Raw genomic sequence first — 26,351 nt, forward strand, 5'->3', positions numbered from 1 at the left:
GGACTTGATCCCATGAACTAGGAGATCGTGACCTGAGCCAAAATCAAGAGTTAGACACTTAACCAACTGAGCCACTCAGGCGCCCCAAGAACGACTGATTCTTAGTAAATGGACAGCTCGCCTGGTGGACATTCTGTAGCAGGCCAAGCTATCAGTCAGTTTCCCAGAGGGGATTAAGAGCCTGGGTTTAGTGGAAGTTGGTTAAATGTTTTCTACTGTACCTGCTTAGTGGGCTGTGGTGAGGATAAAATGTGAAAACACCTTTAAAGTGCTTAGAATACTTCCTTAGCTCTTATGATGCTAATTAATTAATTGTTAGTTGTTGTCATCATGACCATTAGTGTTACTGTCATTATTAATGTTAGTATTCACTCCACAGAAAGACCCTGGGATAAGGTGAGGAATGGCTCAAGAAAAAAAAAGTCCCAGACCCAACAGAGAGGGAACAATGGAGTTGGAAAGGGAGGATCAAATCAGGGAATTACAAAACTCACACAAGAGGACCAAGGAGATGGAGCTCTGGGTAATGGGTGATTCAGGCAAGGAGCATGGAGAAGAGGGCACATTAGCTAAGGGGGAGTTCTAATTTCAGCATACTTATTTGAAACATGATGATTTAGAACAAAAATTCCTAGATTCTAGCTCACAGTCCAGTTGCTTCAGCATCATCCGAGAAGCAGATGAAAATGCAGAAATGGTAGTTTCTGAGATATGTAGTGAGACCTAGGACCCTGTATTACTCAAAGGTGTCCAGGTATGCTTGGATGTGCAGCCAGATTTGGGAAGCAGTACTATGAAAACACAGAGGGGTAGAAGTCAAGAAACTTGAGCTATATGGAGTCCTAGGTCCAGAATAGACTTGCTCTGTGACTTCTCTGGGACTCCTCTGAGGGTTAAGGGAGATAAAGAGTATGAAGTGCTTTGTCCCGTGTAGAGTCCCCTGCACATCTAAGGGGTGATTGTTAGGATATCAGCAGGTATCTGTGTTTGAGACCACCACATCAGTCAAAGTTTCTTTACCTGCTCAGCCTTTCCCCTGCTCTTCCCCCAACCCTGGCAGGAGAGCATAGGACTTGGCCCATGTGATCTGAAATCCTTTCCAACTGTAGTTTTTTAAACTGTTTTGTTTTCTGTTTTGCAGACACCAGGTTACTATATGTTCATGTGGCTTCTCATGGATAGTGTTTCTGCAGTTCTCATTTTTGCCATATTTTATTTTCATTGGTAAGCATATAGTTGCTATTTTAAATGAATTTTTCCCAAGATAAAAGTGTAAGTAGTTCTTATGTAAAGCTCAGAAAAAAACACTTAGACTCTTCCTGTAATTCCACATGGCAGGCTCTCAGGAAGACAGTGTTTGTACTTTGAACCTGTCATTTCTTCTCATTCTGCCTGTAGCTGCTCACACCCTTTCTGCCACCTCAACACAGGACGGTATTCTAAGGATATGGACTCTCACTGAAGCCTAGTCAAATCCTGTTACTACAGATTCATTATAGACCAGTTAGAAAAGGACAAGGGTTGAAGGTTGTACAGAACAAGTGCCTCAACTTCCCACCTTCCATGAAACAAAGCAGGTTCACAAACTGGGAAGCCTGGGTTGTAGCCCTGGTTATGGTCCTCAGTTGCTGGGTGAACTGCTTCTTTCTAGGCTATAGTCTTATTATCTGTCCAAGTTGACATTTGAGAATCCTTGCAGGGCAAATGCTATAGGATTGCAAGATTCAAGGTGGGAAAGGGAACATCCAGGTAGCAGAATTTTAGCTAGAGGAGTCCATAGTTGTTTGACCTCATCATGCCCATCATTTCTTCATTTGTGAGTTATCCTTTAAAGAAGAAAGTATAAACCCTGTACTTAAGTGAGAATTTGGATAATGTTTCTTTTCTGCCTATTGCCTTGGATTATTGTCTTTTTTGGAAGAGGCCTGTGAGACTCATGGGTGGTCTGTTTCCTTCTAGGTGGAGAGAGAGCAAAAAAGAAATGTTCAATAACAGCATTCACACAGGTAAAGTCAGAGGCTTAGCCTTCTCCTGTCTCTTCATCCTTACCCGTTGCCTCCAGGATGTGGGGCCTGCTTTTCATGTCTCTGACAAGAACTGAGAGAGTCTGTGGAAAGTGGGAGGTGGGGACCAGGGATAAGTTGGGAAATATAGGCTGGAAAGCCCTTGACATCAGGCTTCATTTTGGACTTTATCCTTTGGAGTGAGGCCTCTTGGAAGATTTTGAGCATGGGTGCTGATTTGTTCACTTGTTCATATATTAATTCATCACACAGTTATTGAGTACCCCCTTTGTGCCAGGCATTCTGAGAAGGGCTGAAGATAACTGAAAGCTGTCTATGGAGGTGGCCCAAGGGAAGGGAGGGCTGACACCCAAAGAAGAGTGAGGAAGGAAGCAAAAGTAGAGCAGTTGACACCATTGGTCCAGGCACCAAGGTCCAGCTACCATAGTATCTGCCATGCCGGTGAGAGATGAATGTGTTTTATGGGCCTTCAGTTGTGGGTGATGTATGTTGGAGGGTGGAGGGAGAAAACTGCAGAGATCCTGAAATGCTGGACTAGAGTCTAGGCTCTGCATATAAGTAATCAAGAGATGGCAAATGAGCTTTGAACACGGGAGCAATATGCTTAGATTTCTGTGTAAAGGGATAGAATAACAGAATACCTCTTATTTAGAAGAATAACTCAGGGACTGAGGAAGTGAGATAGGCCCAGTAAGGGGAAGGGAAGCTAGATTTTATTTTTCAGGAGGCTGTGGGGATAATAACACAGTGAGTAACTGGTTGGAAAGCCAGTGCAATGTCAAAGGAGAAGCCAATTGGAGGCAAAGGACTGTGCGATACACAATACAGTTTTCTTCCACAGTTCCTGGAGCCTTAGGTAAAGTTGGTACAGTCACAGAATCATGAATTAATTTCATTTCTCGTGGATAGTGGTGAAGATCCTGAAACACCGTGCACCAGCTGGCAGAGGGTTGAACTGATAGAATACTTTAAGAGTTGCAGGAATGGATCCACAGGGACCATGAAAAAATAAGTTCAGAAACCTGAATAAATTAAGTGGAGGGCAATCGTCTTTAATACTGTGAAACTGAAGGATCAAACTAAGTTCACCCAAATCTCTTAGATCTCAGAAAGATCTTAAGTAATTTTTGAGTTATATGGATTTTAAGATCACTCTGCTTACTGTTAATAAGTCTGAAGGCTTTATTCTAGCTACCTTATGATTTTCAATAGTTGTATTAGTAACTATAATAACTAAATACCACAATTTGGATGGCTTACACAACAGAAATTTATATTCTCAGTTCTAGAGCCTAAAAGGCCAAGATCAATGTGTGAGCAGGTTTGGTTTCTTCTGAGGCCTCTCTCCTTGGCTTGCAGGTAGCCATCTTCCTGCTGTGTCCTCATACAGCCTTATCTCTGTGCGCACATGTACACTCAGTGCCTTTCTGTGTCCACATTTTCTTTTCTCCAATCATATTGGATTAGGCCTGATTTTAATCCCTTCTTTAAAGGCCCTATTTCCAAATATAGTCCAGTTCTGAGGTACTGGGGTTTGGGGCTTCCACGTGTGAACTTGAGGGGCCCAAAATGTAGCCCAAAACAGTAATAGAGCCAGGAATTGGAAAAACAACAACAACAACACATGAAAATGATGATGAAAGTATGGATGGGAGAGAAAGTTTTGAAGGAAAATTCAAAGAATGTATATGTATGAATGAAGGAAAAATTACTTAGTTAAATTGACCCCAACTCCCTACCATATTGAAATGATGATAAGAAAATAAGGTGAATAAAAAATTAAGAATTTTTCTTGTTTTTTTTTTTTTAAGTTTTTAGTTGTCTGTTACAGAAACCAATTTTGCCTGATCTAAGCAGAAAAAAAATGTATTGAAAGGCTGTTTGGGTGCCTCCAAGAGATACCTAGAAGGTACAGGACCAAGTTTAGAATCAGGGAAGGTACAGGGAAGACTGAAGCCAAAACCACAGCCCAGATCCACTGGGGCTGAAGAGAATAGAACCCCAGACACTAAGTACAGTATCACATCTTGCACCACAACAACCTCCAGGATGGGCATGTACTGGTGCAACTGCTGCTGCCACCATAAGGCATTCATCTTTCTAGCTTTAGGATGTATTTTTCAACACTGTAAAGAAGTCAGTCCTTTGTCTTCTGCCTCATATAGTTTCTTATGAAAGGTCTTACCAAACAAACAAAAAAAAGTCTTCCGTTTTATCTTTGTTCCTCTACTTGTAATATGTCCTTTTTCTCTAGCTGCTTTTTAAGATTGTTCTTTTTATTACTGGTTTTCAATAATTTGATTATGGTTTACTTTGTTGTATATGAGTATGTGTGTGTCTATCTATCCTGCTTGGGGTTCGCTGAACTTTTAGATCAGTCAGTATAATTTTCATCAAATTGATACATTTTCAGTCTTCATTTTTTCAAATATTTTCTTGCTCCTACCCTCTTCTGGGGTTCCCAATTACATAGATATGAGAAAGTTTGATATTATCCCATTGGTTGCTGAGACTCTGTTTGTTGTTACTTGTAGCCTATTAATTTCTCTGCTTCCTCTTGAGTAGATTCTATTTCTGTATATATTAGTTTTTTATTGCTGTGTAACAAATTGCTGCAAACCTAGCAGCTTAAAATAATACAAATTTATCATCTCACAGTTTCTGTGGGCCATGGGTTCAGGCATGGATTAATAGGGTCCTCTACTTAAGAGTCTCCCAGGCTAAAATCAAGGTATCAGCCTAGACTACAATCTCATCTGAGACTAGTTGTTGGAAGAATTTAATTCCTTACTGAATTGTAAGTGGTAGAACTGAAGTTGTTTCTGTTTCCTTGATGACTGTTGGCAGGGTTTGCTCTGAGTTCCTAGAGTCCACCTTCAGGTCGCAGCCATATGGCCCTCTGACAACATGGCAGCTTACTTATTCAAAATCAGCAGGAGAATATCTTATAGCAGATAGATTCAGGAAAAAGAGACCAAAGGAAGTAAAATAACAGACAAAACAAACAGAAAACAAGTTGATACATGATAGTCTTAAATCCAACCATTTATTAATTACATAAAATATAAATGGAGCAGATACATCGAAGTAAGGATTGTCAGACTGGATAGAAAAAAGCAGGACCTAACCATATGTTGTCTACAAAAGAAATATTTAAGGGGTGCCTGGGTGACTCAGTTAAGCGTCTAACTTCGGCTCAGGTCATGATCTCACCATCAGTGAGTTTAAGCTCCACGTCAGGTTCTGTGCTGACAGCTCGGAGCCTGAAGCCTGCTTCAAATTCTGTGTCTCCCTCTCTCTCTGCCCCTCCGCTGCTCCTGCTCTGTCTCTCTCAAAATAAAATAAAAACATAAAAGTTTTTTTAAAAGAAATATTTAAATAGACAACAAAAGATTAAAAATGAAAGGATGGGAAAATGATATGGCATGGAAAAACAGTAAGCATAAGATATAACATCTGAAAAAAAATAGACTTCAAAACATGGAGCGTTACTGGAAGCAAAGATTTCATAAATGATGAAAAGATCAGTATAGCAAGAAGCATTATAATTAGAGCTCTGTATAAACTTCATACATGAAACAAAAACTGAAAGAGAGAAATAATGCTTGGGCATTTTACCATTCCTCTCTCAGTCCCTGCAAGAACAATGAAACACAAAAAATAAAATCAGAAAGGTTATTGAAGTCTGAACAACACTTACAGCCACATGGACCTAACTGACATAAAACATTATACACAACAACTGCAGACTATATAATATTTTCAAATGTACATGGCATATTGCCAAAATAGACCACATGACAGGCCATAAAACAAGTCTCAATACATAAATTTAAGAAGACTGAAATCTTAAAGTATGCTCTATGACCATAACAAAATTAAATTAGAAATGAGCTTTAATATGGGAATGCAAGCTGGTGTAGCCACTCTGGAAAGCAGTATGGAGGTTCCTCAAAAAACTAAAAATAGACTACCCTATGACCCAGCAATTGCACGACTAGGCATCTATCCACAGGATACAGGTGTGTTGGGGTGCCTGGGTGGCGCAGTCGGTTAAGCATCCGACTTCAGCCAGGTCACGATCTCGCGGTCTGTGAGTTCAAGCCCCGCGTCAGACTCTGGGCTGATGGCTCAGAGCCTGGAGCCTGCTTCCGATTCTGTGTCTCCCTCTCTCTCTGCCCCTCCCCCGTTCATGCTCTGTCTCTCTCTGTCCCAAAAATAAATAAACGTTGAAAAAAGAAAAAAAAAAAGGATACAGGTGTGCTGTTTCGAAGGGATACATGCACCCTCATGTTTATAGCAGCACTATCAACAATAGCCAAAGTATGGAAAGAGCCCAAATGTCCATCGATGGATGAATGGCCAAAGAAGAAATGATATATCTATACAATGGAGTATTACTCAGCAATCAAAAAGAATGAAATCTTGCCATTTGCAGCTACGTGGATGCAACCAGAGGGTATTGTGCTAAGTGAAATTAGTCAGAGTAAGACAAAAATCATATGACTTCACTCCTATGAGGACTTTAAGAGACAAAACAGATGAACATAAGGGAAGGGAAATAAAAATAATATAAAAACAGGGAGAGGGACAAAACAGAAGAGACTCATAAATATGGAGAACAAACTGAGGGTTACGGGAGGGGTTGTGGGATGAGGGATTGGCTAAATGGGTAAGAGGCACTAAGGAATCTACTCCTGAAATCATTGTTGCACTATATGCTAACTAATTTGGATGTAAATTTTAAAAAATTAAAAAAAGAAATGAGCTTTAATAAAATACTAGGTAAGTCTCTAAATGTTGGAAATTAATGTATTTCTAAACATCAAGTTGATTTATCAAGGGATAAATCACAAGAGATTTAGAAAATATTTTAAAAGGTAATGCATATACAATAGTGAAATTTGTGGGGTAAAACTAAAGCAGGACTTGGAAATTTGTAACTTTAAATTTTAGAATGAAGAAAGCTTAATATTGATAAGGTTTCTACCTCAAGAATCTAGAAAAAGAAGAATAAATTTTTCCCCAAGTAAAAGGAAGGAAAGAATAAAGATAGCAGGAATCAATGAAATAGAAGATACCCCAAAAATAGAGAAAATGAAAAAAAGTAAAAGTTAATTTTTTTATTTATTAAATATATGAAATTTATTGTCAAATTGGTTTCCATACAACACCCAGTGCTTATCCCAAAAGATGCCCTCTTCAATACCCATCACCCACCCTCCCCTCCCTCCCACCCCCCATCAGCCCTCAGTTCTCAGTTTTTAAGAGTCTCTTATGCTTTGGCTCTCTCCCACTCTAACCTCCTTTTTTTTCCCTCCCCCTCCCCCATGGGTTCCTGTTAAGTTTCTCAGGATCCACATAAGAGTGAAAACATATGGTATCTGTCTTTCTCTGTATGGCTTATTTCACTTAGCATCACACTCTCCAGTTCTGTCCACGTTGCTACAAAGGGCCATATTTCGTTCTTTCTCATTGCCCTGTAGTACTCCATTATGTATATAAACAACAATTTCTTTATCCATTCATCAGTTGATGGACATTTAGACTCTTTCCATAATTTGGCTATTGTTGAGAGTGCTGCTATAAACATTGGGGTACAAGTGCCCCTATGTATCAGCACTCCTGTATCCCTTGGGTAAATTCCTAGCAGTGCTACTGCTGGGTCATAGGGTAGGTCTATTTTTAATTTTTTGAGGAACCTCCACACTGTTTTCCAGAGCGGCTGCACCAGTTTGCATTCCCACCAACAGTGCAAGAGGGTTCCCGTTTCTCCACATCCTCTCAAGCATCTATAGTCTCCTGATTTGTTCATTTTGGCCACTCTGACTGGCCTGAGGTGATATCTGAGTGTGGTTTTGATTTGTATTTCCCTGATGAGGAGCGACGTTGAGCATTTTTTCATGTGCCTGTTGGCCATCCAGATGTCTTCTTTACAGAAGTATCTATTCATGTTTTCTGCCCATTTCTTCACTGGGTTATTTGTTTTTTGGGTGTGGAGTTTGGTGAGCTCTTTATAGATTTGGATACTAGCCCTTTGTCCGATATGTCATTTGCAAATATCTTTTCCCGTTCCGTTGGTTGCCTTTTAGTTTTGTTGATTGTTTCCTTTGCTGTGCAGAAGCTTTTTATCTTCATGAGGTCCCAATAGTTCATTTTTGCTTTTAATTCCCTTGCCTTTGGGGAGGTGTCAAGTAAGAAATTGCTGTGGCTGAGGTCAGAGAGGTCTTTTCCTGTTTTCTCCTCTAGGGCTTTGATGGTTTCCTGTATCACATTCAGGTCCTTTATCCATTTTGAGTTTATTTTTGTGAATGGTGTAAGAAAGTGGTCTAGTTTCAACCTTCTGCATGTTGCTGTCCAGTTCTCCCAGCACCATTTGTTAAAGAGACTGTCTTTTTTCCATTGGATATTCTTTCCTGCTTTTTCAAAGACTCGTTGGCCATACATTTGTGGGTCTAGTTCTGGGGTTTCTATTCTATTCCATTGGTCTATGTGTCTGTTTTTGTGCCAATACCATGCTGTCTTAATGATTACAGCTTTGTAGTAGAGACTAAAGTCTGGGATTGTGATGCCTCCTGCTTTGGTCTTCTTCAAAATTACTTTGGCTATTCGGGGCCTTTTGTGGTTCCATATGAATTTTTAGAGTCCTTGTTCTAGCTTTGAGAAGAATTCTGGTGCAATTTTGATTGGGATTGCATTGAATGTGTAGATAGCTGTGGGTGGTATTGACATTTTGACAATATTTATTCTTCCAGCCCATGAGCGTGGAATGTTTTTCCATTTCTTTGTATCTTCTTCAATTTCCTTCATAAGCTTTCTATAGTTTTCAGCTTACAGATCTTTTACATCTTTGGTTAGATTTACTCCTAGGTATTTTATGCTTCTTGATGCAATTGTGAATGGGATCAGTTTCTTTATTTGTCTTTCTGTTGCTTCATTATTAGTGTATAAGAATGCAACTGATTTCTGTACATTGATTTTGTATCCTGCAACTTTGCTGAATTCATGTAACAGTTCTAGCAGACTTTTGGTGGAGTCTATCGGATTTTCCATGTATAATATGTCATCTGCAAAAAGTGAAAGCTTAACTTCATCTTTGCCAATTTTGGTGCCTTTGATTTCCTTTTGTCGTCTGCTGATGCTGGAACTTCCAACACTATGTTAACAGCAGTGAGAGTGGACATCCCTGTCGTGTTCTTGATCTCAGGGGAAAAGCTCTCAGTTTTTCCCCATTGAGGATGATGTTACCTGTGGGCTTTTCATAAATGGCTTTTATGATGTTTAAGTATGTTCTTCTATCCCGACTTTCTCAAGGGTTTTTATTAAGAAAGGATGCTGAATTTTGTCAAATGCTTTTTCTGCATTGATTGACAGAATCATATAGTTCTTATCTCTTCTTTTATTAATGTGATGTATCACGTTGATTGATTTGCAAATGTTGAACCAGCCCTGTATCCTAGGAATGAATCCCACTTGATCATGGTGAATAATTTTTATATGCTGTTGAATTCGATTTGCTAGTATCTTATTGAGAATTTTTGCATCCATATTCATCAGGGATATTGGCCTATAGTTCTCTTTTTTTACTGGGTCTCTGTCTAGTTTAGGAATCAAAGAAATACTGGCTTCATAGAATGAGTCTGGAAGTTTTCCTTCCCTTTCTATTTCTTGGAATACCTTGAGAAGGATAGGTATTATCTCTGCATTAAACGTCTGGCAGAACTCCCCTGGGAAGCCATCTGGTCCTGGACTCTTATTTGTTGGGAGATTTTTGATAACTGATTCAATTTCTTCGCTGGTTATGGGTTTATTCAAGCTTTCTATTTCCTCCTGATTGAGTTTTGGAAGTGTGTGGGTGTTTAGAAATTTGTCCGTTTCTTTCAGGTTGTCCACTTTGTTGGCATATAGTTTTTCATATTATTCCCTGATAATTGCTTGTATTTCTGAGGGATTGGTTGTAATAATTCCATTTTCATTCATGATTTTATCTATTTGGGTCATCTCCCTTTTATATTTGAGAAGCATGGCTAGAGGTTTATCAATTTTGTTTATCTTTTCAAAAAACCAACTCTTGGTTTCATTGATCTGCTCTACAGTTTTTTTAGATTCTATATTGTTTATTTCTGCTCTGATCTTTCTTATTTCTCTTCTTCTTCTGGGTTTAGGGTGTCTTTTCTGTTCTGCTTCTATTTCCTTTAGGTTTTCTGTTAGATTTTGTATTTGGGATTTTTCTTGTTTTGAGATAGGCCTAGATTGCAATGTATTTTCCTCTCAGGACTGCCTTCGCTGCATCCCAAAGCGTTTGAATTGTTGTATTTTCATTTTTGTTTGTTTCCATGTATTTTTTAATTTCTTCTCTAATTGCCTGGTTGATCCATTCATTCTTTTTTTTTTTAAGATTTTATTTTTTTAAATTTTTTTTAATGTTTATTTATTTTTGAGACAGAGAGAGACAGAGCATGAATGGGGGAGGGGCATAGAGAGAGGGAGACACAGAATCGGAAGCAGGCTCCAGGCTCTGAGCCATCAGCCCAGAGCCTGACGCAGGGCTTGAACTCACGGACCGTGAGATTGTGACCCGGGCTGAAGTCGGACGCTTAACCGACTGAGCCACCCAGGCGCCCCTCCATTCATTCTTTAGTAGGGTGTTCTTTAACCTCCATGCTTTTGGAGGTTTTCCAGACTTTTTCCTGTGGTTGATTTCAAGCTTCATAGCATTGTGGTCTGAAAGTATGCATGGTATGATCTCAATTCTTGTATACTTATAAAGGGCTGTTTTGTGACCCAGTATGTGATCTATCTTGGAGAATGTTCCATGTGCACTTGAGAAGAAAGTATATTCTGTTGCTTTGGGATGCAGAGTTCTAAATATATCTGTCAAATCCATCTGATCCAATGTATCATTCAGGGCCCTTGTTTTTTTATTGACCTTGTGTCTAGATGATCTATCCATTGCTGTGAGTGGGGTGTTAAAGTCCCCTGCAATTACCACATTCTTATCAATAAGGTTGCTTATGTTTGTGATTACTTGTTTTATATATTGGGGGGGTTCCCGTATTCGGCGCATAGACATTTATAATTGTTAGCTCTTCCTGATGGATAGACCCTGTAATGATTATATAATGTCCTTCTTCATCTCTTGTTACAGCCTTTAATTTAAAGTCTAGTTTGTCTTATATAAGTATGGCTACTCCAGCTCTCTTTTCACTTCCAGTAGCATGATAAATAGTTCTCCATCCCCTCACTTTCAATCTGAAGGTGTCCTCAGGTCTAAAATGAGTCTCTTGTAGACAGCAAATAGATGGGTCTTGTTTTTTTTATCCATTCTGATACCCTATGTCTTTTGGTTGGCACATTTAGTCCATTTACATTCAGTGTTATTATAGAAAGATATGAGTTTAGAGTCATTGTGATGTCTGTAGGTTTCATGCTTATAGTGATGTCTCTGGTACTTTGTCTCACAGGATCCCCCTTAGGATCTCTTGTAGGGCTGGTTTAGTGGTGATGAATTCCTTCAGTTTTTGTTTGTTTGGGAAGACCTTTATCTCTCCCTGTATTCTAAATGACAGATTTGCTGATAAAGGATTCTCGGCTGCATAATTTTTCTGTTCATCACATTGAAGATTTCCTGCCATTCCTTTCTGGCCTTCCAAGTTTCAGTAGAGAGGTCCATCACGAGTCTTATTGGTCTCCCTTTACATGTTAGAGCACATTTATCCCTAGCTGCTTTCAGAATTTTGTCTTTATCCTTATATTTTGCCAGTTTCACTATGCTATGTCGTGCAGAAGATCGATTCAAGTTACGTCTGAAGGGAGTTCTCTCTGCCTCTTGGATTTCAATGCCTTTTCCCTTCCCCAGGTCAGGGAAATTCTCAGCTATTATTTCTTCAAGTAAACCTTCAGCACCTTTCCCTCTCTCTTCCTCCTCTGGAATACCAATTATGCATAGATTATTTCTCTTTAGTGCATCACTTAGTTCTCTAATTTTCCCCTCATACTCCTGGATTTTTTTTATCTCTCTTTTTCTCAGCTTCCTCTTTTTCCATAATTTTATCTTCTAGTTTACCTATTCTCTTCTGCCTCTTCAATCCGAGCTGTCTCCATTTTATTTTGGAGCTGGTCGTCTCCATTTTATTTTGCAGCTCATTTATATCCTGTTTTAGCTCCTCCTGGCTGTTCCTTAGTCCCTTGATCTCTGTAGCAATAGATTCTCTGCTGTCCTCTGTACTGTTTTCAAGCCCAGCGATTAATTTTATGACTATTATCCTAATTCACTTTCTGTTATATTGTTTAAATCCTTTTTGATCAGTTTGTTAGCTGTTGTTATTTCCTGGAGATTCTTTTGAGGGGAATTCTTCCGTTTCGTCATTTTGGATAGTCCCTGGAGTGGCATGGAACTGCAGGGCTCTTCCTCTGTGCTGTCTGGAATAACTTGCGTTGGTGGGCAGGGCCGCAGTCAGACCTGATGCCTGCCCCCAGCCCGCCTCTGGGGCCACAGTCAGACTGGTGTGTATCTTCTCTTCCCCTCTCCTAAGAGCGGGATTCACTGGGGTGGCATGGCCCAACTGGGCTACTTGCACACTGCCAGGCTTGTGGTGCTGGGGATCTGGCATATTAGCTGGGGTGGATCGGTAAGGTGCACAGGGGCGAGAGGGGTAGGCTCAGCTCGCTTTTCCTTTGGTGATCCACTTTGGGAGGGTCCCTGTGGCAGCGGGAGGGAGTCAGACCTGCCGCCGGAGGGATGGATCCGCAGAAGCACAGCGTTGGGTGTTTGCATGGTGCAAGCAAGTTCCCTGGCAGGAACTGGTTCCCTTTGGGATTTTGGCTGGGGTATGGGCGAGGGAGATGGCTCTGGCAAGTGCCTTTGTTCCCTGCCAAGCTTCACTCTGTCGTCCAGGGCCCAACAACTCTCCCTCCCGTTGTCCTCCAGCCCTCTGCTCTCTGAGCAGAGCTGTTAGCTTATAACCTTCCAGATGTTAAGTCCCGCTTGCTGTCCGAACACACTCCGTCCGGCCCCTCCGCTTTTGCAAGCCAGGCTCAGGGCCTCTGCTTGGCTGGCGGGCTGCCCCTCCACCCCGGCTCCCTCCCGCCAGTCCGTGTAGCGTGCACCGCCTCTCCACCTTTCCTACCCTCTTCCGTGGGCCTCTCGTCTGCACTTGGCTCTGGAGAATCCGTTCTGAGTAAAAGTTAATTTTTTGAAAAGATTAACAAAATTTATAAACTCTGAGCAAGATGAGAAAGGGAGGGAAAGGAAGAGAGAGAGATTGATTGCTGATATGATGAATGAAAAATGGATTATCTGTCCGTATCCTAGACATAAAAAGGAAAATTAGGAACATTTTTATGCCACTAAAATTTACAACTTAAGTAAACTAGAGAAATCCCTTGAAATAAACAGCTTACCAGAACTAAAAGAAGAAGAAATAGCAATTTTTAATAACTCACCTTCAGAATCAACTGCATATCCCAAAAACCTCACCAAAAGGAAACGTCTAGGCCCAGAGAATTTTCACTGGTTAATCAAATATTAAATAATGCTAATTTTATACCAACTCAGAAAAAAAGGAAGAGGAACACTACCTAGCAGATTTTTGAGGCCAACAATACCCTCCTATAAAAACTGACAAAGATATTACAATAACTAAATTTATACACCAATATCATTATGAACTTAGACCTAAAAATTCTTAGCAAAATGTTAGCAAATTGAATACATCAGTATATAAAAAGGATAATATGTCATAAGTAAGTAGGGTTTATCCCAGTAGTACAAGATGAATATATCATTTGAAAATTAATATAATCGACTGAATTAATAAAATAGAAATAGTATATTTGACAGAAGTAAGCACCCATTTATGATAAAAAAAAAAAGGTCTGGGAAAACTAGTAGAATTAAACTTCCTCAATCTGATGGAAAACATTTACAGGAAACCTACAGTCAATATCATTTTTAACGGTGAAACGATGAATGTTTTTCCCCTAAGATCAGAAATAAGGCAAGGGTATCTGCTCTCACCACTTCTGCTCAGCATTGTGGAAATCCTAACTAGTTTGGTAAGATAAATAACAGGCATAAAGGAAGAAATAAAAAAAACTCCTCATTTGCAGATTAATTACATAAAAATTCTAGACTTCCCAGGACAGTGGAGTAGGAGAACCCTACAGTCACCTTGTCCCATGGACACAACCGGTTAACACTCATGCCAGTGTAAATAATCCAGAAAATGTCTCAAAGACTGCCAGAACAAACTTCACAACTAAATATAGAGAAGAGGGTAGGAAGGGCAAAGATATAGTGTGATTTAGATGGGTTTAACCACCAGAAAGAGGGAGCTATGGGTGTGGAGAGGGGAGAAAAAACAGACTATCACACCCAGAAGTCTGGACAGGGAAGATGAATCCCATAACATTTGGTGTTGAAAACCAGAGGGGCTGGATTTCATGAGTTCTTCTAATCAGTGAGACTTAAAGCCTGGAACTTTAAAAATCAGCAGGCTTGGCTCTAGGAGAGCCAAGAGGGCAATAGGAAACTGAGTCCCCACCCTTAAAGAGACAGGACAACACATAGCCCACAGGGATACAGCATAGAATCAGCAGTTTGAAAAACACTGGGGGCATAGAGGGAGTGTTATTTACTAATCTCAGAGTTCACTGAGGGACTTCTCCAGTAACAAAGGAGCTGGCAGGCATTATCTCCCTCCCTTGCCCCACTTAGCATAAACACATAGCCACCTATGTGAACCAATGTGGCACCAGCATTCACTAGCTAATTTGCTTATACTACACCCCATCCCCTCAAGCCAGGCTTGCCTCAGTCCTGGTGTTGCTGTTCCCCTCCCCCAGAAGACCAGCACAAATCTTGCCAACACATTTTCCAACTATACACTTTGTAGGGCCTACATCCAGTGGAGGCTGGTGATCTCCCATGGGTGATTGTCACACCTTATTAAAACTGTGCCCCCAGCCCACATGTGCTTTGTGAAGCTGACTGGGTTCTGTTTCTGTGATGGCTATGCTAGCCCTGTGGAAGAGGACTAGCACCACCTTGTTAAATTGTGTACCCTACCCACTACTTTCAAGAGCAAGAGACATAGCTGACTTACCTAACACAGAGAAACAGACAAAACTTGACTATATATATATCACTATATATATATATATATATATATATATATATACACACACACATATATATAGTGATATATATATAGTGATATATATAGCGATATATATAGATAGATATAGTGATATATATATACAGTGATATATATATATATAAATATATATATAGTCAAGTTATATATATATATATATATATATATATATATATATATTAAAGACAAAAAGAAAAAGAAAAACAGACACAGAAAGTTAGACAAAAATGAGACTGAGGAATATGTCCCAAATAAAAGAGTGGGACAAAATCACAGCAAGAAACTTAAGGGAAATGGAGATAAGTAATATGCCTGATAGAGAACTTAAAGTAATGATCATAAAGATACTCAATGGACTTGAGAAAAGAGTAGAGGACATCAGTGAGACTCTTAAAGAGATGAAAAAAAAAGAACCAATCAGAAATAACACAATAATTGAAATTTAAAATAAACTATGGGGCACCTGGTTGGCTCGGTCAGTTAAGTGTCTGACTTTGGCTCAGGTCATTATCTTGCAGTTCATGGGTTTGAGGCCCATGTCAGGCTCTGTGCTTGGGAAAGAGAACAAATTCAGATCCAGGAGGCACAGAGATCCTGCAGCAAAAATCAACCCAAGGAGGTCCATAAGACACATAGTAATTAAAATGGCAAAAGACAGTGATAAAGAATTTTAAAAGCAGTGATAAAGAATTTTAAAAGCAAGAGAAAAGAAAACAGCTACATAGAAAGAAAGCCCCTTAAGGCTATCAGTGGATTTTTCACCAGAAACTCTGCAGGTCAGAAGGGAGTGGTATAATACATTCAAAGTGCTGAAATGGAAAAATCTGCAGCCAAGGATACTGTATCCAGCAAGGCTATCATTCAGAATAGAAGGAGAGATAATGAGTTTCCCAGACAGACAAAAGTTAAAGAAGTTCATGACCACTAAGCCAGCCCTACAAGAAATGTTAAAGGGGACTCTTTGAGTGGAAAGGAAATGACCATTAGTAAGAGTTAATAGGAAGCACAAAAGCAGTAAAAATAAGTATGTATGTAAAAATCAGTCAAGAGGCTCACAAAATGAAAGGATGTGAAGTATTATACCATATACCTAAAACATGGGGAGGAGAGGAGTAAAGAATGGGTCAAACTTAAGTGACCATCAACTTAAGCAGAAGATATTATATACAAACCTAATGGGAACAACAAATGAAAAACAAGTAATAGGCAAAAAATAAAAAAGAAATAAATCTAGGTATATCTCTAAAGAAAGCCAACTTATGGTGAGAGAAGAGGGCAAGTGAAGAAACAAACAGAGAAGATCCACAAAAACATATAACAAATAACAAAATGGCAATAAATACATTCCTGTCAATAATTATGTAGTCTGTAAATGGACTAATTGCTCCAATCAAAAGACATAGTTTGTTGGAATAGATAGAATAAGAAAAAGACCCATCTATATGCTGACTACAAGAGACTCACTTCAGACCTAAAGACACATGCAGATTGAAAGTTAGGAGATGGACATATGTGGAATTTGAGAAACTCAACAGATGAACGTAAGGGAAAGGAAGGAAAAATAAGATTTAAAAAACCAGAGAGGAAGGCAAACCATAAGAGATTCTTAAAAATGGAGAACAAACTGAGGGTTGTTAGAGGAGGTTGGTGGGTGGGTGGGTGGGGAGCGGGTTAAATGGGTGATGAGCATTAAGGAGGGCACTTTCAGGATGAGCATTGGATATCATATGTAAGAGATGAAGCACTGGGTCCTACTCCTGAAGCCAAGGCTACATTGTATGTTAACTAACTTGAAAATTTAAAAAAGGTGAGGAAATGGAAGAATATTTATCATGCAAATGGATATGAAAAGAAAGCCGAGGTAGCAGTATTTATATCAATCAAAACTTTAAAACAAGGACTGTAACAAGAGACAAAGAAGGACACTATATGAACATTAAGGGGATAATACAACAAGAAAACATAATAATTGCAAATATTTATGCATCCAACATGGAAGCATCCAAATATATAAACGAGTTAATAACAAATATAAAGGAACTAGTCTATAGTAATACAATAATAGGGAACATTAACACCCGACTTACAACAATGGACAAGTCCTCTAAACGGAAAATCAATAAGGAACAGTGGTTTTGAATGACACACTGGACCAGATGATTTAATAGATATATTCAGAACATTCATCCTAAAACAGAACACACATTCATTTCAAGTGCACATGGAACATTATCCAGAATAGATCACATATTAAGTCATAAAACAATTCTCAACGATTTCAAAAAGAAGTTATACCACACATCTTTTCTGACCACAACGTGATGAAACTAGAAAGCAACCACAAGAAAAAAAAATCTGGAAAGAACACAAATAGGTGGAGGTTAAATAACATGCTAGTAAACAATGAATGGGTCAAGCAAGAAATCAAAGAGGAAATAAAAAAAATACATGGAGACAAATGAAAATGGAAACACAACAATCCAAAATCTTTGGGATGCAGCAAAAGTGGTTCTAAGAAGTTTATAGCAATACAAGCCTACTACCTTAAGAAGCAAGAAAAATCTCCAACAAACAACCTAACCTTACACTTAAAGGAGCTAGAAGAACAACAAACAAACAATAAACAAACAACAAACAAAACCCAAAACCAGCAGAAGGAAGGAAATAATGAAGATTACAGCAGAAATTAATGATATAGAAACTGAAAAAACAATGGAACAGATCAATGAAGCCAGCTGTTTCTTCGAAAAGATCAACAAAATTGATAAACCTCTAGCCAGACATATTTTAAAAAGAAAGAAAAAAAAGAGGACTCAAAATCAGAAATGAAAGAGAAATAACCAACACCATGGAAATATAAAGGACTGTAAGAGAATATTATAAAAAAAGTACATTTCAAAAAAACCTGGACAACCTAGAAGAAATGGATAAATTCCTAGAAACAGATAACCCACCACAACCAAAGCAGGAAGAAATGGAAAATTTGAACAGACCAATTGCCAGCCATGAAATTGAATCAGTAACTTAAAAAACTCCCAACAAACAAAAAAATCCAGGACCAGACAGCTACACAGGTGAATTCTACCAAACATTTAAAGAAGACTTAATACCTAATCTTCTCAGACTATTCCAGAAAACATAAGAGAAAGGAAAACTTCCTAATTCTTTCTATGAGTCCAGCATTACCCTGATACCAAAACCAAATAAAGACACACACACATACACGCATGTGTGCACACGCACACACACACACACACACACACACACACACACCTAAAAAAAGAGAAAAAACTAAAAAAGAAAACTACAGGCCAATATCCCTGATGAACATAGATGTAAAAGCCTCAACAAAGTACTAGCAAACTGAATCCAACAATATATTTTTAAAAATTATTCACCACAATCAAGTGGGATTTATTTCTGAGTTGAAAGGGTGATTCAATATTCACAAGTCAATCAGTGTGATACATCACATCAATAAAAGGATAACAACCATCTGATCCTTTCAATAGATGCAGAAAAAGCACGTGACAAAGTACAACAGCCATTCATGTAAAAACTCTCAACAAAGTAGTTTTAGAGGGAACATACCTCACCATAATAAAGGCCACAGGTTTTGTGGAAAACCCACAACTAATATCATCCTTAATGGAGAAAAACTGAGAGCTTTCCCCCTTAGGTCAAGAACAAGACAAGTATGTCTACTGTCACCACTTTTTTTTTTTAATTTTTTTTTCAACGTTTATTTATTTTTTGGGGGGGGGACAGAGAGAGAGCATGAACGGGGGGAGGGCAGAGAGAGAGAGGGAGACACAGAATCGGAAACAGGCTCCAGGCTCTGAGCCATCAGCCCAGAGCCCGACGCGGGGCTCGAACTCACGGACCGCGAGATCGTGACCTGGCTGAAGTTGGCCGCTTAACCAACTGCACCACCCAGGCGCCCCTACTGTCACCACTTTTATTCAACATTGTACTGGAAGTCCTAGCCATAGCAATAAGACTGCAAAAAGAAAGAAAAGGCATCCAAATCAGTAAGGAGGAAGTAAAACTTTCACTATTTTCAAATGACTGATACTATATAGAGAAAACCCAAAGAACTCCACCAAAAAACTGTTAGAACTGATAAACTAATTCAGTAAAGTCACAGGGTACAAAATCATTGTTGCATTCTACACACTAATGAAGCAGCAAGAAGAGAAATTAGGAAAACAATCCCATTTATAACTGCACCAAAAATAATAAGATACCTAGGAATAAGCCTAACCAAAGAGGTGAAAGACCTGTGTTCTGAAGACTGTAACACTGATGAAAGAAATTGAAGGTGACACAAAGTAATGGTAAGACATTTTATGCTCATGAATTGCAAGAACAAATATTGTTAAAATGGGTATACTACCCAAAGCGATCTATACATTTAATACAATACTTATCAAAATACTGACAGCATTTTTCACAGAACTATAATAAGTGATTCTAGAATTTGTATGCAACCACAAAACACTGGAATTGGCCAAAGCAATCTTGAAAAGCAAAGCTGTAGGCATCATAATTCTGGACTTCAACTTACATTTCAAAGCTGTAGTAATCAAAACAGTATGGTGCTGGCACAAAAAAAAAGGCACATAGATCAACATAACAGAAGAGAAAATCCAGAAATAAAACCACAACTGTATGGTCAATTAATCTTTGATAAAAGAGGAAAGGATATGCAATGAGAAAAAGATAGTCTCTTCAACAAATGGTGCTGGGAAAACAGGATAGGAACATGCAAAAGAATAAAACTGGGCCACTTTCTTACACCATACACAAAAATGAACTCAAAATGGATTCAGGATCTAAATGTGAGACCTGAAACTATAAAAATCCTAGAAGAGAAAACAGGCAGTAATTTCTCTGACATTGGTCATAGCAACATCTTTCTAGGTATGTCCCCTGAAGCAAGGGAAACAAAAGGAAAAATAAAAAGCTTCTGTACTTCCAAGGAAACAACTAACAAAACCAAAAGATAACCTACTGAATGGGAGAAGATAATTGCAAATGACATATTGGGTTGAGGGTTAGTATCCAAAGCATATAAATAATTTATACAACTCAACGCCCAAAAATAAATAATCCAATTTTTAAATTGGCAGAAGACATGAACAAACATTTCTCCAGAGAAGACATCCAGATGGCAAACAGATACATGAAAAGATGCTCAACATCACTTATCATCAGGGAAATGCAAATCAAAATGACAATGAGATATCACCTCACACCTGTCAGAATGGCTAAAATCAAAGCACAAGAAACAGCAAGTGTTGGTAAAGATGTGGAGAAAGAGGAACCCTCATGCACTGTTGGTGAGAATGCAAACTGGTATAGCCACTGTGGAAGACAGAGTGGAGGTTCCTCAAAAAAGTAAAAATAGAACTACCCTATGATCCAGTAATTGACATACTGGGTATTTACCCAAAAAATACAAAAACACTAATTTGAAGGGATACATTCACCCCTATGTTTATCACAGCATTATTTACAACAGTCAAATTATGGAAGCAACACAGGTGTCCATCAATAGATAAACGGATAAGGATGTGATACACACACACACACACACACACGTCTATTATTCATCCATAAAGATTAAATCTTGCCATTTGTAACAACACAGATGGATCTAGAGAGTATAGTGCTAAGTTAAGTAAGTCAGAGAAAGACAAATATCATATGGTTTCACTCGTGTGGATTTGAAGAAACAAAATGAACAAAGGGGGGAAAAAGAGACAAATAAAAAACAGACACCTAACTATAGGAAACAATCAGATGGTTATCAGAGGGGAGGCAGGTGGGAGGATGGGTGAAATAGGTAAAGGAGATTAAGAGTATATTTATCTTGATGAGCATTGAGTAATATATGGAATTGTTTTGAATCACTATATTATACATAACACTGTATGTTAACTATACTGGAATTAAAATTAAACAAAAAATCTAAGAAATCAACAAACAAACCTACTGGAATGAGTGAGTTAAACAGTGTCTCAGGATACAAGGTCAATATACAGAAAAATCAATTGTATGTCTATATATTAGCAATAAATAATTAGAAACTTAAAAATTTAAATAGCATCAATTACAACACCAAAAAACCAAAATAGGAATAAATTTAAGGAAAACATTGCAAGCTGTCACAGAGAAGATATGGTTGGTCACCGAAAGCTACAGAAGTTTACTGAGAGAAGACACAAATGGATCAACATGCCACATTTATGAATTAGAAAACCTAATATCACAGATACTACTTGTCATGGAATTGACCTACAAATTTAATTAAAGTGCAATTAGAATCCCCTTCCTCCTGTAAAGCTGACAGAAAATTAAGCTCATGTGTGCGGTGGTTTCAAGATTGACATTACACTCAGGGCAAAAACAACTGAGATCTGGACTGACTTCTTTGGATTCTCATTATCTTCTAGATTTTGGCCCCACAGTTCCTCACCGTATTGTAAAATCTTAAATGATTTTAAGGTGTTTTCTTGGGTTAATTATTATCCAGTTGTTAATTTGTCTTTGGTAAGATTCAGTTTTCTAGCTCCATTACTAGAAGTAGTCTCCATCATTTATTTTTCTGTCAGATTAAAATTATTTTTTCAGAACTTACTTGTGTGACAGTTGCTGCTGAGTACTGTGTATGTAGTGGCAAGCAAGACGAAGTCTCTGCCTTTAAAAAGCTCCCATCCTAATTGAGGATGTATTCATTTGTTTGTTCAAATTGATTTGGAAGCAGTGGTTGTGAAATGCATGAACTCTAAGCAGATGTGACTTCCTACCTTCTGAGAGCTTTCATGGTGACCTAAAATCTCATACAATAGACTCTTTTTTTTTTAATGTTTTTATTTATTTTTGAGACAGAGAGAGACAGAGCATGAACAGAGAAGGGGCAGAGAGAGAGTGAGACACAGAATCTGAAGCAGGCTCCAGGCTCTGCACTGTCAGCACAGAGCCCGATGCGGGGCCTGAACTCACACATTGCGAGATCATGACCTGAGCCGAAGTTGGACGCTCAACCGACTGAGCCACCCAGGCGCCCCTACAATAGACTCTTAAACTCCAGTGCCATAATAAAATCTTTACAAAGTTTGGGGAAGGGAAAACCAAGGGGGGAAAGAACCTGAGATGGTACATGAGGGGCTAACATTTTAAAGATGATAAAACTTCACAACATGACCAGAAAAGATTGGAGAAGTGACATTTGAGGAATCTTTGTTTTTGTTGTTTCTATCCCACAGATCTTCGGAGTTTAAGCCTACAACAGAGGGAACATGGGAGTCAGGACTCCACGAATTTACCCATTAAGCCTTCCTTCCGAGTTTTGGGAAATCCTTGGGCTCTATCAGCCTTCTACCCAGCTTTAACCAAGAGCACAAAGAAACAGCCAGGCTCTTGCCATTTTTTAGTAGTCCCCAAGAAGAAATCCAGTGAACCAGAGCAAGTCAAGGAAACCATCAAACCACTGAGGCCTAGCAAGGATGATGTTAGACAACCATCACCCACCAAGAAAACATTTGAACCCACCTGGGATGCTCCCAGAGAGGCTACCCTTGAAACTGCATTGCCTTCCCTAAAGGTGAATAAACCAATAATTTCTTCCTTAGAGATTGCTCAATCTGAAACAGAATCTGAAAATACTTCCACCTTTGAATCCTCTCAACAATACTCTTTTTCAGTATTTTCTACCATATCCAGCATGTTTTCCTATGAGCTGACCTCAAAGAAGAATTAGCCAATATTGCTTTCCTGTTCCTTTTCATCTCTGAAGAGTGGTGATGGTGGGAAGTGGTCAAGAAAGGAGTGCAGAAGGGCCATTGAGGCTCTCAGGAGAACCACTCTGGTCTAGTGCTTTCAATAAAGAATGCATCTCTAGGGGATAGGCAAGGGAAAAACTGTTGTGGTCTTGAAGCTGGAGTTAGTTGTTCTCTGATGTTAGAGAGTTTCTCATCCTAACCCTTCATAGTACTTCCTGCTAAAGGAATGACTGTGCACATCAGCATGGGAATAAAGGCAACTTCTCAGGAATGCAGAAGGTTACTGGTGTATTCTTTGGACCCCTCTGCTATCACGCTGACAGAGACTAGGGGATGAGTGCAAAAGTGATGCCATCCTGAGTCAGAGAATAAGAAGTGGCATAGGTAAGGCCACGAGTTTGGGGCAAGATCATCTTACATGCATATTGTATGATCTAGTGTGCAGTGAGATACTTCATAATAGCTTGTCAATGGCTGATTCCCCAGTGGGATGATGGGCATAATCCCATGCCCACCCAGTGGCCCTAGACCTTGAGTGAAAGTCAGAGCCACAGCAAGTGTTTGGGACCTATCAATCTGGAGGATCCCCAAAACGGAAGAAATGCCTGGCATTTACCAAGTGAAAGAAGCACTGCAATGAGATAAAAATGGAATATTTTTAAATACCTCATCAAACCTAAGCAAAAGCTCTAGAGCTTTATTCTCTTGACTGACACTAAGAATGGGATGTTGCCACTTCCCTCAGATAAAAGTCAATCTAGTGGATGAGTCAAGATAAATAGAACTATAATAAATAACTAAATATAATTATTTATAAATATAAATGCTTAAATAATTTTTCAAGGTAACAGTGAAAGAACTGTCACCAGGCATGATAGACAACATTAGTCTAACAAAACTTTAACACCAATCTTAAATTCTTTTTTCATTTGTCCTTTAAAAAAATTGTGGTAAAATATACATGACAAAATTTATCATTGTAACTACTTTTAAGTGTATAGCCCAGTGGCATTAAGTATATTCATGTTGTACAATCATCACTACCATCCACCTCCAGAACTTTTTCATTTTGTAAAACAAACTCTGGATGGTTACTTAAACGTAAGATCTGAAACTATAAAATTACCAGAAGAAAACATAGGGAAAAACCTTCTTGACATTAATCTGAGGTATGATTTTTTGGACATGATAGTGAAGTGCAGGCAACAGAAGCAAAAATAAACAAGTGGGATTGTATCAAACTAAAAAGCTTCTGCATGGCAAAGGAAACAATCAACAGAGTGAAGAGGCAACCTCCAGAGTGGGAGAAAATATTTGCAATCATATATCTAATAAAGGGTTAGTATCCAAAATATATAAGGAACTTCTACAATCCAATAGCAAATACATACATACATACATATGTAAAAATATACATACCTGAGTAAAAAATGGGAATGGGGCCTGAATAGACGTTTCTCAAAAAAATATATGCAGATGGCCAACAGGTACACAAAAACGGAAATTCAGTCAAAACCATGAAGAGAAATCCTCACACCTGGTAGAATGACTATTATCAATAAGACAAAAGATAACAAATGTTAGCATGGCAAGAAAAGAGAACTCTTGTACACTGTTGATGGGAATGTAAATTGTTACCGCCACTATGGAAAGCCATAGAGAGGTACCTCAAAAAAATAAAAAATACAACTACTATAGTCCAGCAATCCCACTATTGGGTATATATCCAAAAGAAATGAAATCAGTACCATGAAGAGATAGCTGTACTTCCATGTTTATTGCAGCATTATTCACAATAGCCAATATATGAAAACAACCTAAATGTCTGTTGATGTGTGAATAGGTAAAGAAAATGTGATACATGTATGTGTATATATATGTGTGTATGTGTGTATACATGTAATGGAATTCTTTTCTTTCAGCTTTCTTTTGGTTTACATTTGCATGGAATATCTTTTTCAATCTCTTCACTTTCAGTCTGTGTATCCTTAAAGTGAGTCTGTTGTAGGCAGCATATAGTTGGGTCTTGTTTTTTAATCCATTTAGCCACACTCTGTCTTTTGATTGGAGAACTTTGCCATTTACATTTAAAGTAATTATTGATAGGTGTGGGCTTATTGCCATTTTGTTAATTGTTTTCTGGATGTTTTGTAATTCTTCTGTTCCTTTTTCTCTTGCTCTCTCCCTTTGTGATTTGAAGATTTTCTGTAGTGGCATACTTAGACTCTTTTTATCTTTTGGGTACGTTCTATAAGTCTTTGCTTTGTGTTTACCATGAAGCTTACATAAAACATCTTATACCAGTTTATTTTAAGTCGATAACAACTTTAGTTTGAACACATTCTAAAGCTTTACGTTTTTACTCTCACACCCCCACGTTTTATGTTTTTGATATCACAATTTACATCTTGTATCTTGTGTATCCATTAATAAATTATTGTAGTTATAGTTATTTTTATTACTTTTGTCTTTTAGCCTTCATACTAGATCTATAAGTAATTAACATACCACCATTACAGTAGATTCTTCTGAATTTAACTATATATTTACCTTTACAATTGATATTTGTACCTTCATATATTTTCCTGTTATTAATTAACACCCTTTCATATCAGCTTAAAGAAGTCTCTTTAACATTTCCTTTAAGGCCAGTCTAGTGGTGCTACCTCTTTCAGGTGTTGATTGTCTAGTAAACACTTTAACTGTTTCTGAATTCTAAAGGCCAACTTTGCTGGATAGAATATTCTTGGTGACATTTTTTTTCTTTTAGCACTTTGAATATATTGTTCCACTTTCTTTTGGTCTTGGCTGAAAAATCTGCATATAGTCTTGTGGGGGTTCTCTTATATGTAACAAGTTGTTTTCCTCTTGCGTTTCTCCTTGTCTTTAACTTTTGATAATTATAATGTGTCTTGGTGTGGGTCTCTTTGAATTCATCTTATGGAACTCTATAGGCTTCCTGGATCTGAATATCTGCTTCATTTCCCAGGTTAGAGAAGTTTTCAACCATTATTTCTCCAAAGAAATTTTCTATCTCTTTCTTTCTCTTTTCTCTTTCTGGAACCCCTGTAAAGTGCATATTGGTCCACTTGATGTTGTACAGTCCTTTAATCAATCTTCACTATGTTTTCATTCTTTTTACTCTTCTGATTGGATGAATTCCACTGCCCTGTCTTCAGGTTTGCTTGTCCTCTTTTAGCTTTATCTAATCTGCTATTGAACCCTTCTATTGAACTTTTCCAGTTCATTTATTGTATTATTCAGGTCTAATTTCTGTTTGGTATTTTCTTATATTCTCTACCCCTTTGTTGAAATTCTTGTTTTGTTCATGCATTGCTTTCCTGCCGTTAGTGAGCATCTTTATTATGAGTATTTTAAACTCT

At 38.3% G+C, this 26,351-nt stretch overlaps 1 protein-coding gene across 5 annotated transcripts in view; it reads left to right on the forward strand.

The window, feature by feature from the left end:
• GDPD4 (glycerophosphodiester phosphodiesterase domain containing 4) overlaps nt 1–26,351 on the forward strand; it is a 184,080-nt gene that overhangs the window by 139,668 nt on the left and 18,061 nt on the right. For 4 of the 5 annotated variants that reach the window (XM_047878458.1, XM_047878461.1, XM_047878459.1 and 1 more), the window contains 3 exons: nt 1,142–1,224; nt 1,960–2,006; nt 22,453–23,239. In XM_047878458.1, the coding sequence (XP_047734414.1) occupies nt 1,142–1,224; nt 1,960–2,006; nt 22,453–22,946 (624 nt within the window). In that variant the 3' untranslated portion in view covers nt 22,947–23,239. Of the gene's footprint in view, nt 1–1,141; nt 1,225–1,959; nt 2,007–22,452; nt 23,240–26,351 lie in introns of those variants that run through there. The other variant, XM_047878460.1, reaches the window with a different exon arrangement.

This window comes from Prionailurus viverrinus, chromosome D1 (assembly GCF_022837055.1).
Source record: "Prionailurus viverrinus isolate Anna chromosome D1, UM_Priviv_1.0, whole genome shotgun sequence".
Classification (NCBI taxonomy): Eukaryota; Metazoa; Chordata; class Mammalia; order Carnivora; family Felidae; genus Prionailurus; species Prionailurus viverrinus.